At 35.9% G+C, this 24,197-nt stretch overlaps 1 protein-coding gene across 1 annotated transcript in view; it reads left to right on the top strand.

Moving 5' to 3' along the window:
* LOC103608502 (CUB and sushi domain-containing protein 1-like) overlaps positions 1-23,918 on the top strand; it is a 37,034-nt gene extending 13,116 nt beyond the window's left edge. Inside the window, exons 5-9 of the mRNA XM_008592932.1 lie at positions 1,649-1,732; positions 1,855-1,933; positions 4,742-4,929; positions 12,539-12,727; positions 23,614-23,918. Coding sequence (XP_008591154.1) covers positions 1,649-1,732; positions 1,855-1,933; positions 4,742-4,929; positions 12,539-12,727; positions 23,614-23,918 — 845 coding nt within the window. The remainder of the gene's footprint in view (positions 1-1,648; positions 1,733-1,854; positions 1,934-4,741; positions 4,930-12,538; positions 12,728-23,613) is intronic.
* Positions 23,919-24,197: the final 279 nt, after the last annotated feature.

Raw genomic sequence — 24,197 nt, 5'->3', positions numbered from 1 at the left:
GGTTGCGATCCGTTGCCGGTCACGAAAAAAGACAAAAAAAAGGAAAAAAAAAAAAAAAAACCTTCTAGAAATTGAAAAGTCCACCCAGATTAATTACGTGTTAAAAAGAAACTCAAACTTTAAATTCTATACTATCCAGGAACCATGAAAACGAGAATCCTTTCTATGGAAAATAATGTGAGACAGCAAAACCTGTGCTATAAGAAAAATGCATATCTTAAATGCCTCCAGTGTAGATCAAACAGACAAAAATTAAAGGAACTTAATATTAAAGTAAGAAAGTTAGAATCTAACTACAGAAATAACACCTATTGATAGAACTAACTATTGCAACTTATTTGGTAAAGAAATTTTATGAAGAAAAACGTAATCTATAAAGCAATCACTATAAATAGCAGCATTATCACTATTAACATATTTTTGAATTTCCATCCCTCTTTTCTCTGAATATAATTTTTTCTTTTATTAAATTAAGGTTATACTATATGTATAATTTTGTATCTGGCTTTTCAAAATTTAGTATACTATTGTGAAGATTTTATTATATCAACAAAATTTCAAAACATTACTTCAAATGTATTTGTGTCATTCCAATGTATGCTCATGATCTTTTCTTTTTTTCTTTATATTTGTTTGCTATTATAAACAAAGCTACAATAATTATATCTATAGATGGCTCTGTCAGATTTTTTTCTAGCATCAAAACCGGGTAAAATTATATTGCATATTTTTTGTCATTTTGACACATATTGTTATTTTCCATAAAATGGATATTTTTTCAAAAAGCATTTTGTTTTAAACTGAGCCCTTTTTAAATATTTTATATGATATCTATAGATTTGTAGAAAAAATTACTAGTGGCAACATACTATGAGAAAGATAACATCTGAAAAAAACGTGATTAGGCAGAAGCTTGTTCCTAATTGTGCTGTTAAATGTTGATGTACTATTGTTTAAAAATTCCTTTAGATGATACAGAAATGCGTTTTCACTCTTACTTAGTATCAGGCACATCCTTTTTCAAACTCCCTTTTATTCTTGTAACTATGCATCATCATCTGTGACACAATACTTTAAAAGGATGGATGCAGTCCCATTCTATGCTTATCGAATTTAAGTGAACGTTTTGTTTTGTTTTCTAACATTCACCAACAATTTAATATGCTGTATGTGGCAAATTATTTTAATAAAATAAACACAACCAGAAGTGAATAAATGCACCTGCACAACATATTTCAGAGTATTCCAGTTTTATATATAAGGTCATTTTAGTAAGATGTGTTCATCAATAGATGCCTGTTGAATTTCAAATGACATATAATATGACTAGCAGTGGGACATACCTCACGAGGTGGTTGTGATGATTAAACAGGGAAATCCATGTAAGTCATTTAGCCTGGAGAATTCACTTCTATTTGACATTATTAGAGGAAGAGTTATGTTTTGAGGTGTTGATAAAGGCCTGGATGTGGAATGCATAAACAGCTTTCAATAAACTTACAGTGTACTTGGAAATAAGCTTTGCTTTAACACTTGAAAGTATTAAACCCATGACCTCAGAAGCAGATTCCTGTTGTATCAAGGTGTTGTTATAGCATATCTTCATCCATTTAATATGACCTGATTGATGTCATGCATCTTCTTTTAGCCCCGTGTGGTGGACATCTGACTGCTTCCAGTGGGGTCATTTTGCCTCCTGGATGGCCAGGGTATTACAAAGATTCTTTAAATTGTGAATGGATAATTGAAGCAAAGCCTGGACACTCTATCAAAATAACTTTTGATAGGTAAGGAAAAATCTTTTTCTTCCTTCATTTGGATTAAAAACTGGTGTCTGCCCTCCTGGATGGCCAGGGTATTACAAAGATTCTTTAAATTGTGAATGGATAATTGAAGCAAAACCTGGACACTCTATCAAAATAACTTTTGATAGGTAAGGAAAAATCTTTTTCTTCCTTCATTTGGATTAAAAACTGGTGTCTGTTCCATGTTTTTAGTAAATGGATCGTAAAACCTAGAAATACATCAATCTTTCATTGGTTCCCCCAAAGCAGCTCACCTAACAAGAAATAGGCACTTATTATAAGTTTTGTTCTTCTCAAATGTTATCCTCTAAACCCACGTAAGCCACAGCTCTGTAGGTCAGCAGGGGAGTGGAGATCCTGGACAACCATTTCCTAGCTCTAACCCTTGAGTCTGCCTTTCGATTTTGGACTGGCAGTGGAATAAATTCTTTGGATTTTGGTGTTTGACTGTACGTGGAAGCAGCTCTGGTCCTTCTGGTCCTTTAAGCTTCTGTAGCAGCACACAGACTTCTCTCCTGTTCTGGTGGCTGCTGTTAGTAACTGGAGGACAACTTGAGGTCATAGACCTGGCAATGGAGTAGAGGCCACAGATTAATAACCTATTAATTGTCTACGGGTGACACTATCACTGGAATGTTGTTTGGCTTAGCCACTTGATAATATATTTGATAATCTAAAAAAATAAGCATGCTATTTGATTTCTGCATGATCAAATATTTTCCAATTTGTTTCAACGTTGCAATTGATTTGATGATTGAAAACTAAAGATGTTTTGGAATGAACTGTATGCTTGAAAATCTATGAAAGCATCACTAATGTTCCAAGCTTTATTTCTGAACAACATTGGGCTTTCTTTATCAATGCCTTTCTTCTTGACTAGATTGCATTCTGGGTTTTAATATCAGAATAGTGTCTCACGATAGATAAATATGATTACATTACTTTCTTTTGGTTTTCCAATAAGTTTCCAATAATCAATCCTAACGTGAACACAGGAAAGGATTTTAGTGGTAGTCGTGTTATCTTTATTAATTATTTTTACTTGAAAATATTATTCATATTATTACTTATTTCTGTTGGATAATAGTAATCTTCAGTAGGATAATCTCTCAGAAGATGAGAAAAATTTTGGTTTATGTATTCACTATATTGGGGAGTGAATTCCTGAAAATAGTATTAGTCATTTGGGGAAAAAATGAATTAACTAGAAATATTCAGAAAATGAAATTTGGTTTTCTATTAACTGTTACACTTTCTGGTATGGGGGGCAGGGAAGGTAGCTGAAGCATACCCTGATTCCTAGTGCATATCAAATTTAAATCAGTTAGTAAAAACAGTGATTTTACATTTTTGTTTGGCAAAGCTTTTTAGTACTCCATTCTCAGTTGTCTGAAGAAAAATACTTGTTTAATTTTTCCATCTGGTCTTTAAATATTATTTCAGTGTGACGTTTTGTTAAATTCTGGGTATAAGTACTTAATATTTTTGATATTTTTAGACATTTGTGACATGTACCCTAGATATAGTACACAACTCTTTAAAGATTAATTACGTAATACAGTGTTAGTTTACACGTTGATCCATGGGCCGATGCCCTCAGAAAGGATGTGTTTGTCCACATAAATTTTAAATTCTGTATTGATTGTATTGTCACACAATAATGACAGAACATTCAGACTTTTCTGTTTCCAAGGCTGTCCTGGAAATTTTCCGGCTGTTAAAATTTGCTCTTTATCAGTCCTAGCTATTACTAAAGAAAGAGGATATGAAAACTTTAGTGCAAATATATCAAATGAGATTCCTTTCATGCTTATCTAGACTTCTTGAATATTAATTCAGATAACTGAGAAGTCGTGGGGTCTTCAGAGAAAGCTTTTGAAGAGTAAAAAACAAAGTACCAACCTGGTTAGCGGTAGGAATATATAGTGATTATGCATTTGCACTAAGAGGACTATACATTTTTTGTTGTTACATGCCGTGAAACTAAGATCACGTCCTCTCTTGCAAGTTTTCCTCGCTCTTCATCAGCAATATCCAGTTCGGAGCATGGGGATAATGACACAGGCTTCCGTGGAATTCTTTGGCTTAAAATGACTCTGTGAGTCAGAGGCTTAAGATGCTTAAGCTGCTCCCTGAGAGCAAAGTCAGGCACTCGGAAACCGGGTTAGCTCTTTGAGGACGAGATGGGCCCATTTAGAAAATTATCTCAGTGCCAGGAATGGTACCTTCATTGCATCAAAGGGTACCCAAGTGGCTGTAACTTTATATAAATTTAATCCTGAGCCAGATTCTCTGGAAGCAGAAGAAAAGTTAAGCACTTTTTGCAAGCTGTTCTAACTTTTTAAAATTATTAGAGTGTCATTTAGTTTCTGAAGTAGCAATATGCTCAGTTATTTTAGTGTCCTAGAAGAGTTAATGGAATTTTAAAAGGCCCGAGATTTTTTTTTTCATGGAAGGTATTCAAAGTATTGTCTTGTGCTTTGAATGATCTTCTTCCTTTAAGACATCACTTCACTCCAGTATACCCATTTTAACAGGTCCATAATCATGTTAAACAGGGAATCGTGAAAATACTTTGAAAATGCAAAATCATTGATTTTTTTTGTTAATTGAGAATTATCTACTTATTTACTTATTTAAATCTATTAAAAAGTTAATAGAGTTTATAGCATTTTTGTTTTAGACCTGAATAATGACCCTCTTTTGCATCTGTGACATTACACAACAAAGTATTAGACAAAAGGGAAGGATTTGAGGGAAAAAAGTACTGTCCTTCTCTATTATATGTCCCCAAATTTTAAAAAATATATATAATTTTAAATATTTTATTTATGTTGATGTACACAGGTGTGAATTAACGGACAAAGACACCATGCATGTGTCTGTAAGCTAATGCAGTTCTGTGTGTTTCTCTGACTTGATACACATGTTTGCAGATTTCAAACAGAAGTCAATTATGACACTCTGGAAGTGAGAGATGGGCCGGCCAGTTCGTCCCCTCTGATCGGAGAGTACCACGGCACGCAAGCCCCTCAGTTCCTGATTAGTACAGGGAACTTCATGTACCTGCTCTTCACCACCGACAACAGCCGCTCCAGTGTTGGCTTTCTCATCCACTACGAAAGTAAGTCGGCCTCTTCACTCACCTTCCAAGGCAGTGCAATTTACGTGACTAAATTTAAGATATATGCTCTTATTTCCAACATGCAGATCACTGTGCTGATTTATCAATCCTATCTGACTCTGACAAAACCATGCCATACAATTGTAACAACTTTCTCTTATGAAGCGTCTTGGGGATGTTTCCTTTAAACTCTCAAAAATACATATTTGTTGCCTATTATAAAGTAAAATAATAAGTTAAAATAATGAAATGGGTTTATTGACTGCAAAAGGTAATAATATATTTCTACTATTAGAAAATATGCCTATTGGCCGAAAGTGTTACAGGACATATCACTAAAATTTTATATCCTGAGCAATGGATATGAGGATTCATTGCTAGGAAAATAGGGTTATGGCAATTTCTAGTACTTAACGTGTTATACAAGTGAACAAGTTTCACTGGGTAGAGAACATGTAATTAAGAGAAGAGAAGGAATTAAAATCCAGCTAAATCTTACTAAATGCCAAATAATTGCTAACAATATTTCAACATTTGTTAAAATAAAATAGAATGTAGTTTGCAAGACAGTCCAAACTTTAAATATTCCTTCCCTTTATTATTATTATTATTTTTAAAATTTGTTTCTTAGTTTTAGCTTCTGGAATTGTGAGAAAAATATTATTATTTTATAATATCTTTATTAAATTATTTTCTACTAATATTTGTGCAAGTATACTTCTGGAATCTGGCTAAGGGGGATTCCCTCTGGCAATGCATCTTTAATGCTAGACAGTTAAACACAAAACAAGACAAAGCAACTATTATTATTATTTCTTTTTGAAAATGCTTCACTCAAAGAACAGAACGAAAGAAGGGAAAATGAGCAGAGGTCACTATTGGACCTGAGGAATTAAACCTTTATTTTGCAGGATTTTTATGATTGTTCTTTTTCAGAACCTTATCCTAAAATAAACAAAATTCATTTTAACGTGATTGTAAAAACATTTTTACATGTCCACACATATGATTTTACAAATGGAGGAATGGGATCTACTCTAACATGCCGGATTGTAAATCTTTTTTCTTTTTCTCTTTCTCGCCTTCCTTTTTCCCCATCACCTCCTGACGCTCATGCTCTGTTTTGCATACTTACATAATTATATAATCATGTAATTATATGCATATGCACATGAAAGATTATGTGCACTTTTTGATAAAAAATAAAATTATAGTCGTGTTAGAATGGCAAGAAAATTATTAAGGAGTTAAAGATTAATTTAAAATTTAATTCAAAGTTGCTAGTTATGCTTCATACATATATACAACATTTTTTTAAAGTAGCATTTTTTTAAAACCTGAAGTAAAATTTAAGAACCAGAAAATTTCATATTATGTTCCTTTGTATTGTCCCTTTAAGTTACCACTTTTCTTTTCAGTAATATATGTATACATTTCAATTATCTGAACTTAAAAATCTCCCTTGCCTCTCCACCCCGCTATGCACTTCTTTAGACCAAAATTACTTGTCCCTTAGACATTTAGTGCATGAAACTAAGGGGAATAAATATTTTCGGACATTGGTAAATACTAAAACAGAGTTTTCATTTCTTCTCTTCTCTCCCTGTTTGTTTAACCATAGATTATTTTGCCTATTTCCAGACCTTTTGAGGAAATGTATACCAAAGGCCATAAGCAGGCAGTAGAAATTAATTTTATTTGGTCATCTAACTAATTTAAATAAATGAGTTGTTCTTATTTTTTCTTACTGGAAAATCAAAGAGTAATAGAACGTCTGTTCATGAGAGCCTATTTAGCTTGTCATCCTCACTAATATAATAGCAAAATAACATAATATAAAAATTAAATATGCAGATAGTTTTAACAATAACCTCTATAACCTTAAAAGAATCACTAGATTATGTGTTGGTGTTTTTTTTATTTATCCCGTGCTTAAAAGCATTGCGTAGCCTTAGTGAGGCATGCCTTCAAAACTGGGAGTGACCCCCAGAGAGCAATGGTCTTTGCTATTTTTTTTCTTTGCATCAGTAAAAAGAATAAAACAGTCATCAAGATGATGCATTTGTACTACAGTGATAATCATTTGAGTGTCATAAATTTCTGATCCCTTAAGAAATCTAAGGAGAAGGAATTCCTTCTCCTTCCGACTTAAAAAAAGCAGGAAGATAGCTCTGTAGCCACAGAGGAGGGCAGAGGCCTCACCTGGCAGGTGAAGATAGATAGGAAAGATTCTTCATGTATCAAACTTTTTAGTGCTCAGTTTTAGAAGGGATTGTAGAGATACAATAAGACTTTCATCTTGTGACTTTCTAGTGATCCTTCCAGAAGGCTCCAGTCTTTGTATATTCCTCTGGCTTAAAACTTTGACACTACATTGAAAAAATATTTTCTTGGAAGGATGTCACGCTGAACTTTAATTTATTATCATCTCTTATGTATTTGTCAATCATTATGTATTTGAAGAGAAACAAGGAAATGAACAGAAACAAATGAGACACAGGACATGGCATTTTTATAAGAAAATTAATCAGGAAAGGCCTGGGATTGCTAAAACAGTTTTATCAGCTGGTGTTGCACCTAATGGTTACCTGCAGGGCTTTAAAGTGAAACATGCTCGAGGGCCAGCTCAGACAGTCCCGTTTGCTATTTCTGTGGGTGTTATAGAGGCCTAAGTACCTTCAGAGAGCTCCGTAACTGATTCAGATGGCCATCCCTAGTTAGAAGGCGTGCTGAAGGAGCTGTTTTTCTCAAATGTTACTGTGCACTAACACACCTCTGGAGATCTAGCAAATTGTAGAGTCCTGAGATCAAATTTCAGATATTGTGATTCAGTAAGCCTGCAGTGAAGGCCAGAATTCTGGATTTTTCATCAAGTCCTCAAAGCAGTTTTGAATGAGGTGGAGTACAGATGCCAGCGGTGTGCCTGCATCAGCCGGGGCAGGCCATGACCTGCAGACCTGACCACGAGCTCCAGAGACAGAACTTTCAGGCAGGAGGGAGGGAAGGGCCAGGGGAAACAAACGAGAGAGAAAAGGAACGAAAGAGGGAAACAGAGGGAGCGAGAAAGGGAGACACGAGCCTGGGAAAGAGCAGCACAACCACCCCTTTATAACTGTGAACACGTCTCGTGCTCTTTGAGGAAATGTTTTCTGAAGCCAGTATGTAGGTGCTAGAAGATGATTACATCTGCTCATCCCACATGCTCTTGAGAAATGGGTTGCCTGTGACCCAAGACTGATTTATGTCAAATTCTTTACACCATTTTAAAAATAATAATCCTGCTCATCTCTCTTTTGTTTTTAATCATAAATGGTTGACATTATAAACCTTACTTGCTTTACAAAATTATTAATGACCCTTCTTCATGCCCAAAGAGACCCATGCCATTCTGTTCTACAGACATAAAGCATGGCAGAAATTATAGCCCTTTGAGCTCAAGGTTGACTTATTTTTGCATTGGTGCCATCTGACAGCGTGAGCCACTCTAAACAGCATTCACTTCAGAAGCTCTTCTGAAATGTATGGCTGAAGGGTTGAAGCTATTTTTTCAAGGTTTTACTAAAATCATACCTAGAATTGTATTTCTGTTTTGTGCAGAGTCCTGTGAATCATCACTTTCAGAAATAAAGTGTCTGACAACAGCGTTGACATGGCTTTGTTCTTGATTAAGAGTGTGGCACAGTTTCCTTATGTAATAGTAATTGCATTACCCTTCAGAGTAATCATTTGCTTTGTCTGTTAGTTGATCTTTGAATCATCACTTTTAAATAGCCACAACTGGATGGGGAACTGCAAGATAAATAGAATTCTCAAGTGTGTACCGGTTCTTTTCATTTAATTTTAGAGCATTTCTTGGAAATATTTTCAGAAGTATCTTTTTAATAATATTTGAAGAAAGAAGAAAATTCACCACATGCAAATTTACATATCCTACTATGCAAATCATACATTTTGTTATTTTTTAAAAACTCGTGATAGCTGAAGGAGTATGTTTTGTGGGGTCTTTGTGTGAGCACATATGAACAGATTAGTTTTCTGACATTCAGTGGCCTTTTTTATAATCTTTTACTGGTCAAGATGTAAAGATAATAGATGCAATGCAATCAGATATAACCCACACACATGCACGCACATGCTAACACGTGCTAACACATGTGTATACACATGAGAGAGAAAGAGAGAGAGGAAAGAAAGAGGCAGGTGCTTAGGTTTGATCTCAGTAAATAACATGAGCAATTTGCTTAATTTCTTGGCTCGTTTCTTCATCCATAATATGGAGCTTGTAAATGTCTATTTCCAAACGGTTAGGAGGCTGTGAAACATGACAACTCTAAAGCTTGGCATAGAAAAAACTGTCAGTGCATATTCCTTCCTTCCTTGGACTAGAGCATTCATGAAGACTGATAGCTTAGACAGAAGCCTGCTTATATCAAATGTACATTAGTACAAGCTGCACATGGGTTGTTTTTAAAGTAATCAACTTCCATTATTCACTGAATAGCAAATTTATTCAGTCACTTATCTTACAAAGGCCAAATGAAAAGAAGTATATTTGTATCATTTGTATAAAAAGTTTATAGTTGCTTTAAGTTTCAAGTAAGAAACAGTTGGAACAGAATCTGAATGTAATCATGGTTTCAATAAAATCCATTGATCCATGTTTTTCTTTGAATTGTCAGGACTAGGCAGGAGGGGAAAGAAAATGATCTAAAAAAGACTCAGAAAGACATGGTTGTACCTTTCAAAGTAAATTGGCTACCTGTCCTCATGGACTTTTATTATAAGGGTCTTGTCCCGTTGGAGGGATGTTACCTACTTTGAAATTCCAAGTGTTCTTTCTCACTGTCATCTTGTTTCAGAATTTCTATACCTGGCCTGTTTCAGGTGAATCGATAATCAAATATATTATTGTAATTCTACCACTCAACATCTCTCTCCTCATGCATTCTCCAGTCAAACAATTTGTAATACTGAGGAGCACAATGTCTGCACATTTCACACTCTATGTTGGTGCCCATTACTTTTTAAAAACAAATGAATATGTTATGAGATAATGATACTAAACATCAATTATTACTTTAACAGTGTATCCAGTTTTATACTTAAAGAATTCTAAATTTAATGTTCTGTGCTTTGGTCTCTTCTGATATTTTTCTCTTTTTATTACTACAGATTTTGTGGGGGGAAAGTTTTTATTTCAATTTGTAAATTTTATTATAAATGCCATTCATTAGTTCATTATTCGTACATTGTCTAAAATAGTCATTCCTGTGATTGTTGTTCTCTGCAGTACAGTGACTACTACATGAGTGCTGTTTAGTGATCATAGAAAGCCTTTTAAAGAAATGTAATGATTTAGTTAACAGGTTTTTTGAGAAAACTGGAGACTAATCCATTTCTTCAGAAGAGCTCCTCCTTCTGAGGGAATTCGTGTCTTGATCTGGACACTACACAACCATCCAGCCAGCATTGTGCACCCACTGTGTACAGGACAAATGGAACATATATGCATATAATCTGTTGCATGTCATGAAAGGTGCCATAAACACTGTCTTAGAAAATCTGTGTGTGTGTGTGTGTGTGTGTGTGTAAGGGCAAATGTGCATAAAGACAGGGAGGAGCAGGGTAGGTGATGGATTTTAAGCCATTGCTGCCAGCAGAATGGAGCCTTATGCAAAGATGAGAGGAGTGGATGTCCTTGCTGCCATGCTTTGCAAAGACCATGACAGTTACATCCTGTTGTTTAGGGCAACAGGCATGTGTTGGTTTTTAGGGAATTAGTTAGAATGATTATTTAAGAAAAAAATCCTGGAAAAAATAATGCTATATTTATTTTACTTTGCTACTTTTTTTCTTCATTGTATGTTTTACCTCCCATTGGAATACTTCACTATAATAGCCTTTATTTATTTATTTTTTTAACCCAGCGTTAACCAATTGTAAGGTTAAGGGCACAGTCCTGCAATGTGCAAAGTCTGCACATTCTTCCAATTCTGAAAACTGCAGGTTTAGGGAGTTCCCAAAACCACACTCAAGTTTGATAACTTGCTAGAAGGAGTCAAAGAACTTGCTGAAAGCTGTGATACTCACAGTCATATTTACTACAGGGAAAGGACATAAATTAACACCAGGCAAAGGGAGAGAACATAGGGTGGAACTCAGGAGGGGGTTGGAACTCAGAGCATGCATCTCCCTCTCTCCATGGAGTCATGGATGACGTTCCCTTCTCCCAGCCATGGTGGGTGGCAGTACAAGAAGCTCCCCTGAGCTTGGTGTCCAGAGTTTTTTGGGGGGTTTCATTACATAGGCATGATTGATTGAATTATTACCCACATGGTAGAACTCGATCTCCAGCTGCCCCCTCCCTGTAGCTTAGACTGAAATCATGTTTCTTGAGGGGCCCACCATGAATAATAAAGACACTCCTAATGCTTAGAAAGTTTCAGGGGTTTAGAGGTTAACTCCCAGGGGCTACATCTCTGTGGAGACCATATTCTTTACTACACAGTTTTGAATAGTAGCTTAGCTGTCCTATATGTGTTCCTGTGCCTATTGCATAATATCATACTATTCTAATAAAAAGATTATCACTTATTATTTATTATTTAAAGATTATCCCCTAAATTATATTTCATATATGAATATTTGACTTAATGAGGGAAGGTATATTCATAAGTTACCTCAGTCAAACTTTGGTAAGTTACATGTAATGATCAGAAATAATATCCCAAAGATCACTTTTGAGGACCAAGTCTGAATACTGGAAATATGTTAAGATTTGTTACTAGTTGTTCAGATTATAATTCTAATGTTCTGAGCATTACTGAGATAGTGATATGTAGCAACAGCAAAGAGTTCTTTATTTCTTTGCATATGCAAACATTTCAATGTAATTCTCTTCCTGTATCCTCATTTTTCCTTATATTTTAAAATATATATTATTCTAGAAAGAGAGAGAAATGTGAAAGACAGAAAAAATAAACTCTTCTAGTGACATGATCATAATTACGTAACTTTATACAGCACTTTATTTTTTCACATCTTTTAGTGTAGGCTAATTGTAGCCATCTCAAAAGTGGCTGACTTAAGAGCAAATTTGAAAATTGCAGGAACTTAAGGAATGCAATTTTAGAAAATCAACTTTAGTGTAGTTTTACATTGCATTTATGTGTATGTGCTTGACTGTATGTATGCATATATATGAAAGTTAAAGTATCACTGCCAAAATATAACTGGAACATAAAATATAAAAAGGAAGGAGAAAGGGGAAGAGATGGAGATAGAAATAGCAAAAACTTAGACTTCAGTTAATGTAGTTCATTGATTTTCTGGTAAAGAAAAGTAAAATTCAGGGAGGTCAAAGAACTCTTCAGGGTTGTACTATTTAGATATCCTCTGTTAAGTAGTGTGAAAATATGAATCTAATTTGGAAAGTAGGATCAAATATTTTGAAGATGTGTTGGTTTTTACATTAATAAACTGTTGGATTTGCTTGCATAATTTTCTAGGTCTGATTATGTCTGGGGATATTTTACAGCATATAGTATGAATTTTTTTTTTCAATAAACCAGAAAGGCCCACATATAATGTACTTTCTCTGGGCATCTAGGTGTGACTCTCGAGTCAGACTCTTGCCTTGACCCAGGCATCCCTGTGAATGGTCATCGGCATGGTAGTAACTTTGGCATCAGATCTACGGTGACGTTCAGCTGTGACCCGGGATATACACTGAGTGATGATGAACCACTTATCTGTGAGAGGAACCATCAGTGGAACCATGCATTGCCCAGCTGCGACGGTAGGTAGAGCTCAAACAGTACGCTATCATAAGTGCAGAGAGTGCAAATATCCGTAAAGTTTGGGTGGTATGTGTATTTTATCAGGTGTTATACTATAACAAGTGTGATTTCTCTTTGGAAAGTGTACACCTTAAAAATATCTTTGCTGTTTGACACTTGAAGTTTACCTACCAAATTTTCTCTACTGGGTAGAACAACTGTATGGAAATAAGGAAAGAAAAATTATGGTCTGTCCTTTAACTTTATCTCCAGTCAAACTTATAGAGTTGTTATACACATATTTTTTACATATGGCACTGATTGAAGGTAGCATATGGTCCAACATAGTCAGTATACATATTCTAGATTGTCAGATCTGATTTTCCCCTGATCCAGGTCCACACGTCAAGCAACTTCCCTAGGTCTGCACAGCATGTCCTGGTTCCCTCTGACTCTTACCCTCCAGCACAGCACTCCTCCTAGGATCACGAGCTCTCAGGAAATCATCAGTGGCTCTTTGTGATATCAGCCCCTCCCCTTGCCCTACGCAGATCTGCTCTTGGAAATCTCAGAAACAAATAACATTCTTGCTTATTATGTGTTACTGTATTACTCAAATTTATACCATGTCGTATATAGTTATAATAAAATGATAAATATTTAATTTTTGATCATTCACAAAACTTTAGGCATTTTTGCCTTTGGCCATGAATATAACCCCATTATAACGTTATTTATATGGGAAGACAAATATATATTTTGTATATTAAGTAATGTATAAAATTAAGTGATTATATATATATATATATATATCATTTCCATTTTCAGTACTTTTTATAGATGATAGGTGTTTCTTTTCAAAGATGTCGTATGCATTCATTAAGCACCTTGACTTCTTTAAGATGATGCACCCAAAATAACAGGGATTATAATACCATTATGCTAAGCTTCAGACCACTTAAAATCTTTCATGTTTATCACCAAAGGATATAATTGTTACCTTAGGACAGAACTTGGAAAGGGCAGGTGGATGGCACAGAGTGGCTGATGGCAATCTCGGGAAGTATGAAAATTACACAAACCAGTTGAATGAGGCATGCCTGGCTCTAAGCAGTAGGAGATGAGGGATGAGTTCTATACCTGTAGGGCCACCTCAAAGACAGGTACAGAAGGAGGTGCCACCTGACATGACCACTAGCCATGCGAGGCAGGGGAGCCCCCAGGGTACACGACTTTTGCTTTTCTTGATAGAGATCTGAAAGAGCTCCTTTTATGTGCAGAAGACAAGCTGGGGAACTTTTCTTTTTCTTCTGTAGGACATAATTCTAATCTATCAGCTCCATTTGCCTAGGAAAAATGTTGTAAGCGCCAGCATAATTTTCACATTAACAGCATTTTTCTATTTATTGATGTTAAATGAGCTATCAGATAATACCGTGGCAGGACAGGCTGTAGAAATGTATAGGATTACCATAATGTACGTTCCTAATTTCCTTTACATTTGTTGACAATCATAGTAAGTGGCAGAAATTACCCAGTGCCTTGTTTCTCATATATGAACCTGTAACATGGACTATGGGTTTCCATTTTCCCCACACAAGGAACTATCTTGTGAACAGCAGTTATGCCTAAATTTTTCTGGAAAAATGTGTCTCTTCATTTTTTTTGGGGGGGGGGTATTTTGTTTTGTTTTTACATTAGACTTTAAATAAACTCTAAAATAATGTCATCTTCATAAATATATAGAGAACCATAATATAAATGAATTAACCTGTAGAAAACATAATAATTAATAGTAAACTGCTATAGAAAGTCCTGTGAAAGTCAAGAACAGGATAAACTCCTCAGTATCAGAATTATTATTTAACATTGTTCAGAAGATTCTAACAAATGCAATAATTTAAGAAAATGGTATGGATTATAAATATTAGAAAGAAAAGATAGTCAACTTTTACCTATAGTAAGTGTTTGATAGGTGACTGCACTGAGGATAAACTTAAGTCAATAGATTTCCACGTAGGACATAAATGAGTAGAAATGTAACATAAATATATAGGCAATAAAATCTAAAAACTAGCCAAGAATATATCTAACTAGAAATGTAAAGACTTGCATTAAAAAAAAATCACAGAAGTTTACAATAGAATACAAGAGAATCCCTTAATAAATAGTAATACATACTATGTTTCTAGGTGGGAAGAATAAAATTTAAGTTTACAAATTTTCTACAAATAAAGTTTTAAATTACATGAAATCTAATTAGAATTAATAGCAATTTTAAGAGAAATTTACAAACATTTAAAAATTAATCTAATATAGTAAATACTCCTAGTAGATAAGAAGTATTTTTTTTTTTTAAGAATAACAAGGAAGGACTATTCCATGTGGTGTTGAAGCATATGGAAAATTAATGGTAAATACAATAATATGGCATCAATACATAAATACAAAATACATTAGTGATATAGCATTGAAATTCTAGTAACAGATCTCTGTCTGCATAGGAACTTATTTTATGATAAAAATATTTCAAACCAGTGAGGAAGGATGTCCTATTAATAAACAGTGTTGGTCAAACTGGATATCTGATTAGATTTTAAAATGTTGAAAATGTAAAAAAAAGAAATTATACATTGATTAAAGATATAAACAAAGATTCAAAACTTAAAATTGTAGTGGGAAAATATGAGATAATAGTTAAGACAACCATCTTTGGAAATACATATTTATATCTTCATATGCATTTACTTATTTTTACAAATGTAAGCATATAGCTCAGTGAACTTTCCATAGTAAACTTCTCCACGCACATCAATAAATGAAACTTAATAGGTCCCCACTAGTCCCTTTCATACCCTCTGTCAGTCACAGCCCCCCCTCCCGATGCTACCACTGTCTCAGTTTTCCAGCACTGCAAGTTAGGCACATGAGTGAAATCATACAGAACATGTGCTTTGTGTTACGCATCTTTCACTGCACCTTGTGTTTGTGAGGTGCATTCATGTCATGGCACTAAGCTGTGTTTCAGTCATTCTCATCGTCTTATCATATTTCATAACTATCCCACAGTTCTTTATTTCATTCTGCTGTTTATGGGCATTTGAGTTGTTTTTGAGCATCTTTTATGTGTTTATTGGCCATTGATTTAGTCTCTTTTGTACAGAACCTGCTTCTGCTTATATTTACATTGGGTCATATGCCTTTCTCCTGCTGAATTGCAGGCATTGCTTATATATTTGGATACAGTTCCTTTGTCGAATCTGTGCATTTTAAATATTTTATCTCACTCTGGAGTTGTATTTCTCCTTTTCTTAGTAGTGTCTCTTTGATGAATAGAAGGCTTTAATTTTAAAGTAGTTTAATTTTTCAGTGTTTTCATTTGTGAATGTGCTTTACATGTAGTGTTTAAAAAGACTTGCCTGCCCACAAAGTAATGAAGATATTCTACTATTTTCCTCCAAAATCTTAAAAAATTTTAGTAGCATTCTTGAGGCATAATTGAGATGCAGTAACTGCATGGGTTTAATGTGAACAATTTGATATGATTTGAGATAAACTTGTATGTATACATCTACAAAATCATTACCACAATCAAAAACTTGTCCATCATTCCTAAAAGTAAAAACATTTTTTGTCTTTCATATTTGTAATTTCAATTCATCCATAGCTATTTTTGTTATGGGAGGACGTAGTGTCTAGATCCAATTTCTCTCTCATATAGCTATCCAAATGGGCCAGTACCATTTATTAAGATTGCACTTTCTCCACTGTGATGCATTGTCAACTTGGTCATACATGGGTGAACCTTTTTTTTTTTGTCCCTTTCTTTGTTCTTTGAGATATGTTAGCTTTTAAATCTAGAAAAGCCTTGTAAAGAAAACTAGAACCAATAAACAGAAAACATTGACTGGTTTTAGTACATACAAATAAAAGGGTCAAATTATGGAAAATAATTGCACTGTACATGTAATATACGTACATGTCCTACAAATGACGACAGAATAAAAACAATGCAAATAAGCCAATAGACCGCTGAGGAAAACGTATGCATAGGTAACTCAAAGAAGATACTCAAAAGGCCAATAAACATTTGAAAATATGCCCACTCTGAGTAGGAATCAGGAAAATGCAGACAAAGCACAATTACTTTCCTCTCCTGCTACATGTGGAAGAAAGTAAAATGGTAAAAAATATCCTATATCATTGAGGGACTAGGGAGCTGCACGTTCATTATGCACTATCTGTAGGAACATAAAATGATACCATTGCTTTTAAAGGAAAAAAGAGTAAGGCACAGAACAATGCATGGTGTGCACACACACATGTATAATTACACATATACGTAATTACAGATGCACACACCATTATGGAGAAAATGAGTGAAAACAAACATTCTAAAATTGTTTCCTTTTGGGACATAAGTAGACTGTAGGGGAAAGTTTAGAGAAACTTTTAATTTTTAGTTTCCATTTATTCTATTATTTGCATTTTTATTACCATGTCTTATTTTGTAGTTAGAACTCTTTAATAGTAAAAATAAATAAATAAATTTTATCTATATGACTATTAGTGTTAGAAGGATGCTAGCTCCTGGACTAGGAGCTATACAAGTATAGATTATACAAGTATATATAAATAATACACAAACATGCAATATGATCTCCTTCAGTTTGATTTTGGGCTCCTAGGGTACAGGAGTTGAGCAACCACTCATCAAAAATACAACACTTGAGCTGAGATTCCAGCACTGAGTAGAACTGCCCAAAGTAGCCAGCATGGAAAGAGGCATCCTAGGCAGAGGAAATGAGCGAAATCACCAGGAGTTGATGGACATGCAACATTCTGCAAATTCCTGGAGATTAAGAAAAGTGAGATCACAGAAAACAAGTGAAAAGATGCGTAGGGAATGATGTAGGAGAAATGGAGGGAAGTAGACTGAAGAGGGCCTGGGTGCTTTGCAAGTAAGTGAGAAGCTGCAGAGATGACATTTATGTTTGGTGTTTTCCATAGAAAATAAAGGGAAATTAAACATATGCATTTTGTCTCCATTATCTACCAATTTACATTTAGGTAAGATTCTTAAACCTTCTAAGAGGATTGGTAAAATAGCTATTTGTTGTGGTATGTTGGAACACATTTCAGAGAATAATGAATTTAAGGCTATTAATAAATATGCAACCTTGGGGGAATTTTAGAGTTTGATATGAAAGTTTCAGTCAGTCATGGTTGACTGTTTTCATTTAGCTGTGAGACTTGTTCTCATTGCCCTTTCAATCTTAAGCAATCTCTTAAATTCCATGGGTTTTTTTTTTTTTTTTCCTTTTTGTCTTTTTTTCATGACCGGTAATGGGATCGCAACCCTCGGTGTCGCGCCCACACCACACTCAGCCAGTGAGCGGACCGGTCTCTATATGGGATCCGAACCCTCGGTGGGAGTGCCGCCGCGCTCCCAAGCGCCATACTCTACCAAGTGCGCCACCGGGCCGGCCCATTCCATGGGTTTTTATTGCAACAAATGATACATCAATAAGGTCTTTATATCTTTAAAAATTCATAGCTCTCAGAAAAGGAAAGAGAAATGTGAATTAGTTATGATAGTTGATGTCACTTTTAAAACATGGAAATGCTATCAGTACCTGTCACATGTCCACAGAAACATTGCTTCAGTTTGTTTTTAGTGTTTGTAATTTCACACACTCGAGATTTAAGTAAGAGAACATTGGGATAAATTATCCTCCTTTTATTTAGTGGGGAACAAATGCAGGAAGAACTTTGGAATTTTTTTTTATTCAATAGTTTTGCAAACTGTTGACTTTTTCCACAAGCATTTATTGAAAAACTACTGTATTTGCAGTCACACAGTTGAAAAGTTTACAATCCATCAGCATAGAGAGACAAGACATTTTTAAAATCACACTGAAAAACGTGCTTTACTAGATGCAAGAAAAATGGTTGAGAATGAAGATGTAAAAAGGTGGTTCCAATTTGGGACTTGATAAGCTTGGTAAGCAACTTTTGAGATGCATCTTTAAGAATGAGGTTGAGAGGAAGGGACAGGATTCAGTGAAGAAACGGTATGAATTGTGGCATGGAGGGAAAGAGGGCCTGTAGGATCGGGAGATAGAAATGAGTATGCTGAGGGTAGACAATGATCAAAGTTAGTTCAGAGTCCTTAATGGTAGTCTCGTGGGCATGGTCAGAAGTTCTCACGCAGGGCTCAGGGATCCCACAGCAGGAAGCCCAGGGCTTCTTTGGGACTGAGACTGAGGCAGTGGGCAAGGTTGGAGTCTGCCCCCGCTGTAGCTGAACAGGTCTAACTCACCCCCTTTACTGTAGGGTTTCTGAATAGGATTTCTTATGAGAAAATGACTCCAATATAAATAAACAAATAAATGAATGAATAAAATCAATGACTTCTACAGGACATGGAGAATCCATGAATGATATTGAAGTGGAAAGTAACTTCATGTAGTTTTTGCTTTAAGTAGAACTTTATTCATAGCTTAAGGCAAGAAACAGGAAATGATGGAGAAAGGAAAGAAACACATTAGGCACAAGACTGTGCTTTCAGAGTGCAGAAGCTAGATAATCAGTTAGAAACAACCAGAAATGCACCAGTTAAAGAAAATTGAAGTGGGGAATAGACAGAAGTGTCACTATGAAGATATGAGAGGTGTAGGAGACAGATGACCCAAAATGACTTTCGCGCCGCCGCGCTTCCCAAGCGGCGCACTTATCCAGTGCGCCACCGGGCCGGCCCCAAAATGACTTTCCAAGACACCCAGCAAGTAGTTGGAAATTCAACTCTTGTTCCTGAAAGAGGTCACTGTTTAACATGTAAACTTGGAAGCTATCTGCTTTTGAACTAGAGTTGGCACTGTTGAGGGAGGTAAATATTATCTTCCAGGGAGGGAGTGCAATCTATTGTCCTGGATTCCCCCCTCTCACACCACCATATCTCATATGGAAATTGACTTAACCTATGATAGAATCTACATGCTTTAACTCCTGCCCTCCTCTAATCCAGGGAGATCATGCATTTAACCATAAATTTGTTAAATCTGATTGGTTGGTTCTATACAACACTAGCTTACTCTGAAAACTTTAATTTATCAGAAGACTTGGGACAGAATCTGGGGAGGTGAGGAGGTGGTGAGAGTGATTGGAAGACCATAGCTGCAAAATCCACAGGAGGTCTTTGGGCTTTACTTGGAAGATCAGCAGGAACTGGAGGATCCTGGAAGAAATTTGTAGAAGAAGCACAGTGGACAGCCTGTTGCAGGATAATCTTCTAACACTGGGGTGATCCTGACCTGCATTTCTTCCACCCATTCATCACTTTACTTAGTTCCCACATCCTGGGAGGGGACATCAACGTGGAGGTGCATCCACCTCTTTGCTGTCTCACTGGCACATTGTCCTCTAGTCACATAGACCTCCTTTGAGTTTTGAGAACAAGTTAATATTCTTGTTCTTCTGTTTTTTGTTTTCTTTTGTTTCACTTTTTAAAAATATAAATTGGTTGTCTTTTCCCTTAAAATTTAAACTTTGGAATAACAAAGTTTATTCATTGTTGTATGCCCAAGAATATAAAAGAGTGTGGAAAATAGTAAATGCCTCAGTAAACAATGTTAAATGGACAGCTGGGTAGATAAACAGATAAAAGCAGAGGGCCAAAGACAGAACTGGAACAATGGCTGGATGAGTCGCTTCAACTCACCTGGGAAAAAGTCTCAACATGTGTCACTGCTTTTGTCCTTCCCTAGTTCCGGCATGTCTTAGTCCTCCATCCAAGAGATTCTCAACATAACGTGTTCAGGTCCATGATGCTAGGGAGGTAATATGAGCAGAAAAATAAAATGCAAGAAATTACGTACTTGAAGATAGCAAGGTTAAAATTTTACTGTATTTTTTACAGCTTTCCAGAAAAGACTGTGCAGTATATAAAAAAAAAAACGATTAATGTAATTCAAATTATTTGCAGCTGTATTTGTAGCTCTACCGAGGGAATGTAGACATGCCCGTGTATGAGTACAGCCATAGTCCCATACGGACAGTAAAATATGTCATGTATTTCATTTCACTGCCTCCTTTGTTCTCTTCAGTTTTAAATGAGAATGGCAATTAAATTCTCTGAACATCAAACTTCCTTTTCCTGGTCAAAAAATGTAGGCTTCCTGGACAGAATTATTTTTAGTCAAAATCTTCATGAGGTGTGAATTACACTGTGTTGTGTTTGCACCAATATGAATCAAAATAAGCATGAAAGCTGCTTTATCTGTAACTTTCTGTCCGACTCTGCTCCTAAATGACATCTGATGAGGTTGGTTAGTGTGATTTCTATTTGGGTTCCATGGATGGATAGCATCAAAGAGTGGGCAGAGCACATTCTCTCCCAGGCTATTCTCCAAAATATAAATAGACAAATTTTCTTAATGCCATTTAGGACAGAGAATGAAATAAAGACTGATAAATTTTATATTTTTAAAATGTAGCTGGATATAAGTTAATTTTTGTCAGTTTATATAGCATATGCATATTTCAGGATAAAAACTACTGACAGATAATTTGGGGTATATAATATCTCAGTTTACATAGAATGTTTTAATTCATTATTGTTAAATACTTCATAAAAATTTAAGAAATTAATGTACTAATTTACACCAATCCACTCATAGACAAATAAGAAACTAACAGTGTAAAGCTTTTTGTTCAGGGCTCTGTGCTCCACTGGTTCTCTTCCTACTACACTGGCCATTCCATCTCAGTTTCCTTCATGGAAGTTTCCTATCTCCCTGAGCTGTTGACATTGGAATGTCCTGGGTTTTAATCCCTTTGCCTGTGTAGACACATTCACTCTGTCCTTAATCTCCCCTGTAGTTATGCTCTCCTTTCTAGCTCTTGGTCAGTCCACTCCTATAGAATCCAGACTTGTATATCTGATTGCAATGTCAACCATTCCACGTGGGTGTCTAGTAAACGTCAAGCTTCATGTCTCCAAAGCTGAACTCCTGGTCCCCTCGCAAAGCCTGCTTCTTCCAAAGTCTCCCTTTTCTTTCGGTTACTTCACATCAGGCTTATCACTTCACAATCATTCCCGGCTCCCCACGTTTTGTCTTATTGCCCACACCCCATTCACGAGCAAGTCCTACTGGTTCTGCCTCCAAAATGCACCCAGGTTGGACCATGTCACCTTGCTGCTGATGTCTGGTCCAGTCCCCTAACTGCATTTCTCCCTGCCACCGCTGTAGTCTCACAAAGCAGTCTAATGATGGGGTTAAAACCTGTGTTAGATCGTGTCATTTTTTAGGCAGTGCTCTCCAGTGGCCCTTCACTCAACCAGAGACATGCTAATCCCCTGCGAAGCCCTATAAGACCTGCATGGAACCTGCCCCTCTTTGAGCTCTTTGAGCCCAGCTCCCTTCACTCTCTCCCTTCTGTCCTCACCCTCCCAGCCACACTGGCTTCTTTTGAGCCTCTGTCCTTGATGTTTTTTCTCTACCCTCGTCTCTCCCTTCTTCACAGACCACTTTCTAGGGTTGGCCTCACTGAACACCCTATATCCCAGTGGCCCCCTACCCCACACAAATCTTAAGACTATCCTACCCCTCTTTGATTAGTTTTCTTCACAAACATTAGTTATCTTCCAACTTCGTATATATTCTGCCTTATATATTATTATGAGTTTTATTCTGTCTTTGCCAACTAGAATACATTCTCCACAAAGGCAGAGATTTTTATCTATTTTGTTTCTTATTATCTTCCTGGTGCCAAGGATAGTGCCTGGTTCATAGTAGGTACCCAGTAACTATTTCTTAAATAAATTAATTTCAAATATTACATTTTTCATAGTGAAATATAAAATCAATGCAATTTTAAGATGTAAAAACTCATGATAAATTATTAAAATATTCTATATCTCATTTTGAAAAGTTTATTTTGCTGGTTTTTATATAGCTCTTCCCATTTGGTTTGCATATATAATAAGATGATCTGTTTCTTTAAAATATTTGACTAGTAAGCATGAAAAGGCATATCACATCTTTCATAAATTACCTAATTCTTTTTCAAACATTATTTGTGGAAGTAGCTTTTATAAAACCTAATTTGGAATGCTCATATTAGTAGAAGTTATACCAGGTATCAGTTATTTGATGGTAAGTTCATCTTATTTAGTTCAAAAAAGGTAGTGTAAATACATATGTGCAAAGCATGAAATCATGTTAAGAGAAAGAACAAAGGAATCCATAAAATAAATAGGAAAGTGTAATAATGATGGAACAATTTTTTGCTCACGAGACACTGTTTTGAGAACTTTACATGTATTAACTTATTTTATTCTCCCAGAAACTATGAACTTAGGTATGACTGTTGTCCTTTTTTTTAGTAAGGATAGAGCAAGACAGAAGAGCGGAGGAATTTTCTGAATGTTCCCAGCTAGTGAGTGGATGTATTAGTCAGGGTTCCCCAAAGAAACAGAACCAATATGGCATATATTTAATGAGAGGATTAATTATGGGAATTGGCCCGTGTAATTGTGGAGTCTTAGAAGTCCCACAATATGCCATCTGCAAGCTGGATACCCACAAAAGCTGGTGCTGTAATTTAGTCCAAATCCAAAGGCGCAAGAACCAGGGGGGTTGATGGTGTAAGTTCCCAGACCCTGAAGGCCCAAGAGACAGGAGCTCTGACATCCAAAGGCAGGAGAAGATGAATGTCCCAGCTCAAGAAGAGAGAAAATTTATTCTTTCTTCACCATTTTTTCTCTTCAAGCCCTCACTGGGTGATTGAGTGGTGCCCACCCACATTGGTGAGGACGGTTCTTTTTTATGCAGTCTGCTGATTCAAATGCTAATCTCTTCCAGAAGCACCCTCACAGACACACCCAGAAATCATTTTTTACCAGTTTTCTGGGCATCCATCAGCCCAGTCAAGCTGACAGTTAAAATTAACCATCACAGTGAGGCCCAGCGGTCTGGTTCTGGAGTCTGTGCTGGTGACACACGGGCCTCACAGCCACAGGTGGAGATGTTCCAGGAGAATGCCGAGACGCACAGCACTGGGCGGCTTACTAAGACACACGGCTATTTGTTTGCAGAACCTGGTGGACAATCACCTTTCCTGCTTTGTGGACTCAATTCCCTTAAACTCCTTTTCAGTTCAGTTCTTCCATTTGCAGGAAAGCTTGATAGGTCTCAAGATATGAAATAGAAGGAATATGTTGGTGAGAAGGTGTCAATATTTTCCCCTTGATGTTTGCAAAATTAGGGCCTACTAAGGGCTGGCATTTGAACTCAAAATTATCTGACATCAGAGTCTGAGCACTTAAATTCTCTTATTATGTTGACACCTAATTGTCAGTCCTTTCCTGTTGAAATGATTGTATGCAGCTTCCTTTTCCTTTCATCAACAATGTGTCTCTGAGTTAGTTTTGACCATGGCATATTTTGTTGCAAGGAATTTAAACACACTAAAGTGATGCTGAGAAGA

The sequence above is a fragment of the Galeopterus variegatus genome, unplaced genomic scaffold, assembly GCF_000696425.1.
Source record: "Galeopterus variegatus unplaced genomic scaffold, G_variegatus-3.0.2 Scaffold8485, whole genome shotgun sequence".
Lineage (NCBI taxonomy): Eukaryota > Metazoa > Chordata > Mammalia > Dermoptera > Cynocephalidae > Galeopterus > Galeopterus variegatus.
This window is presented reverse-complemented; position numbering and strand designations above follow the sequence as displayed.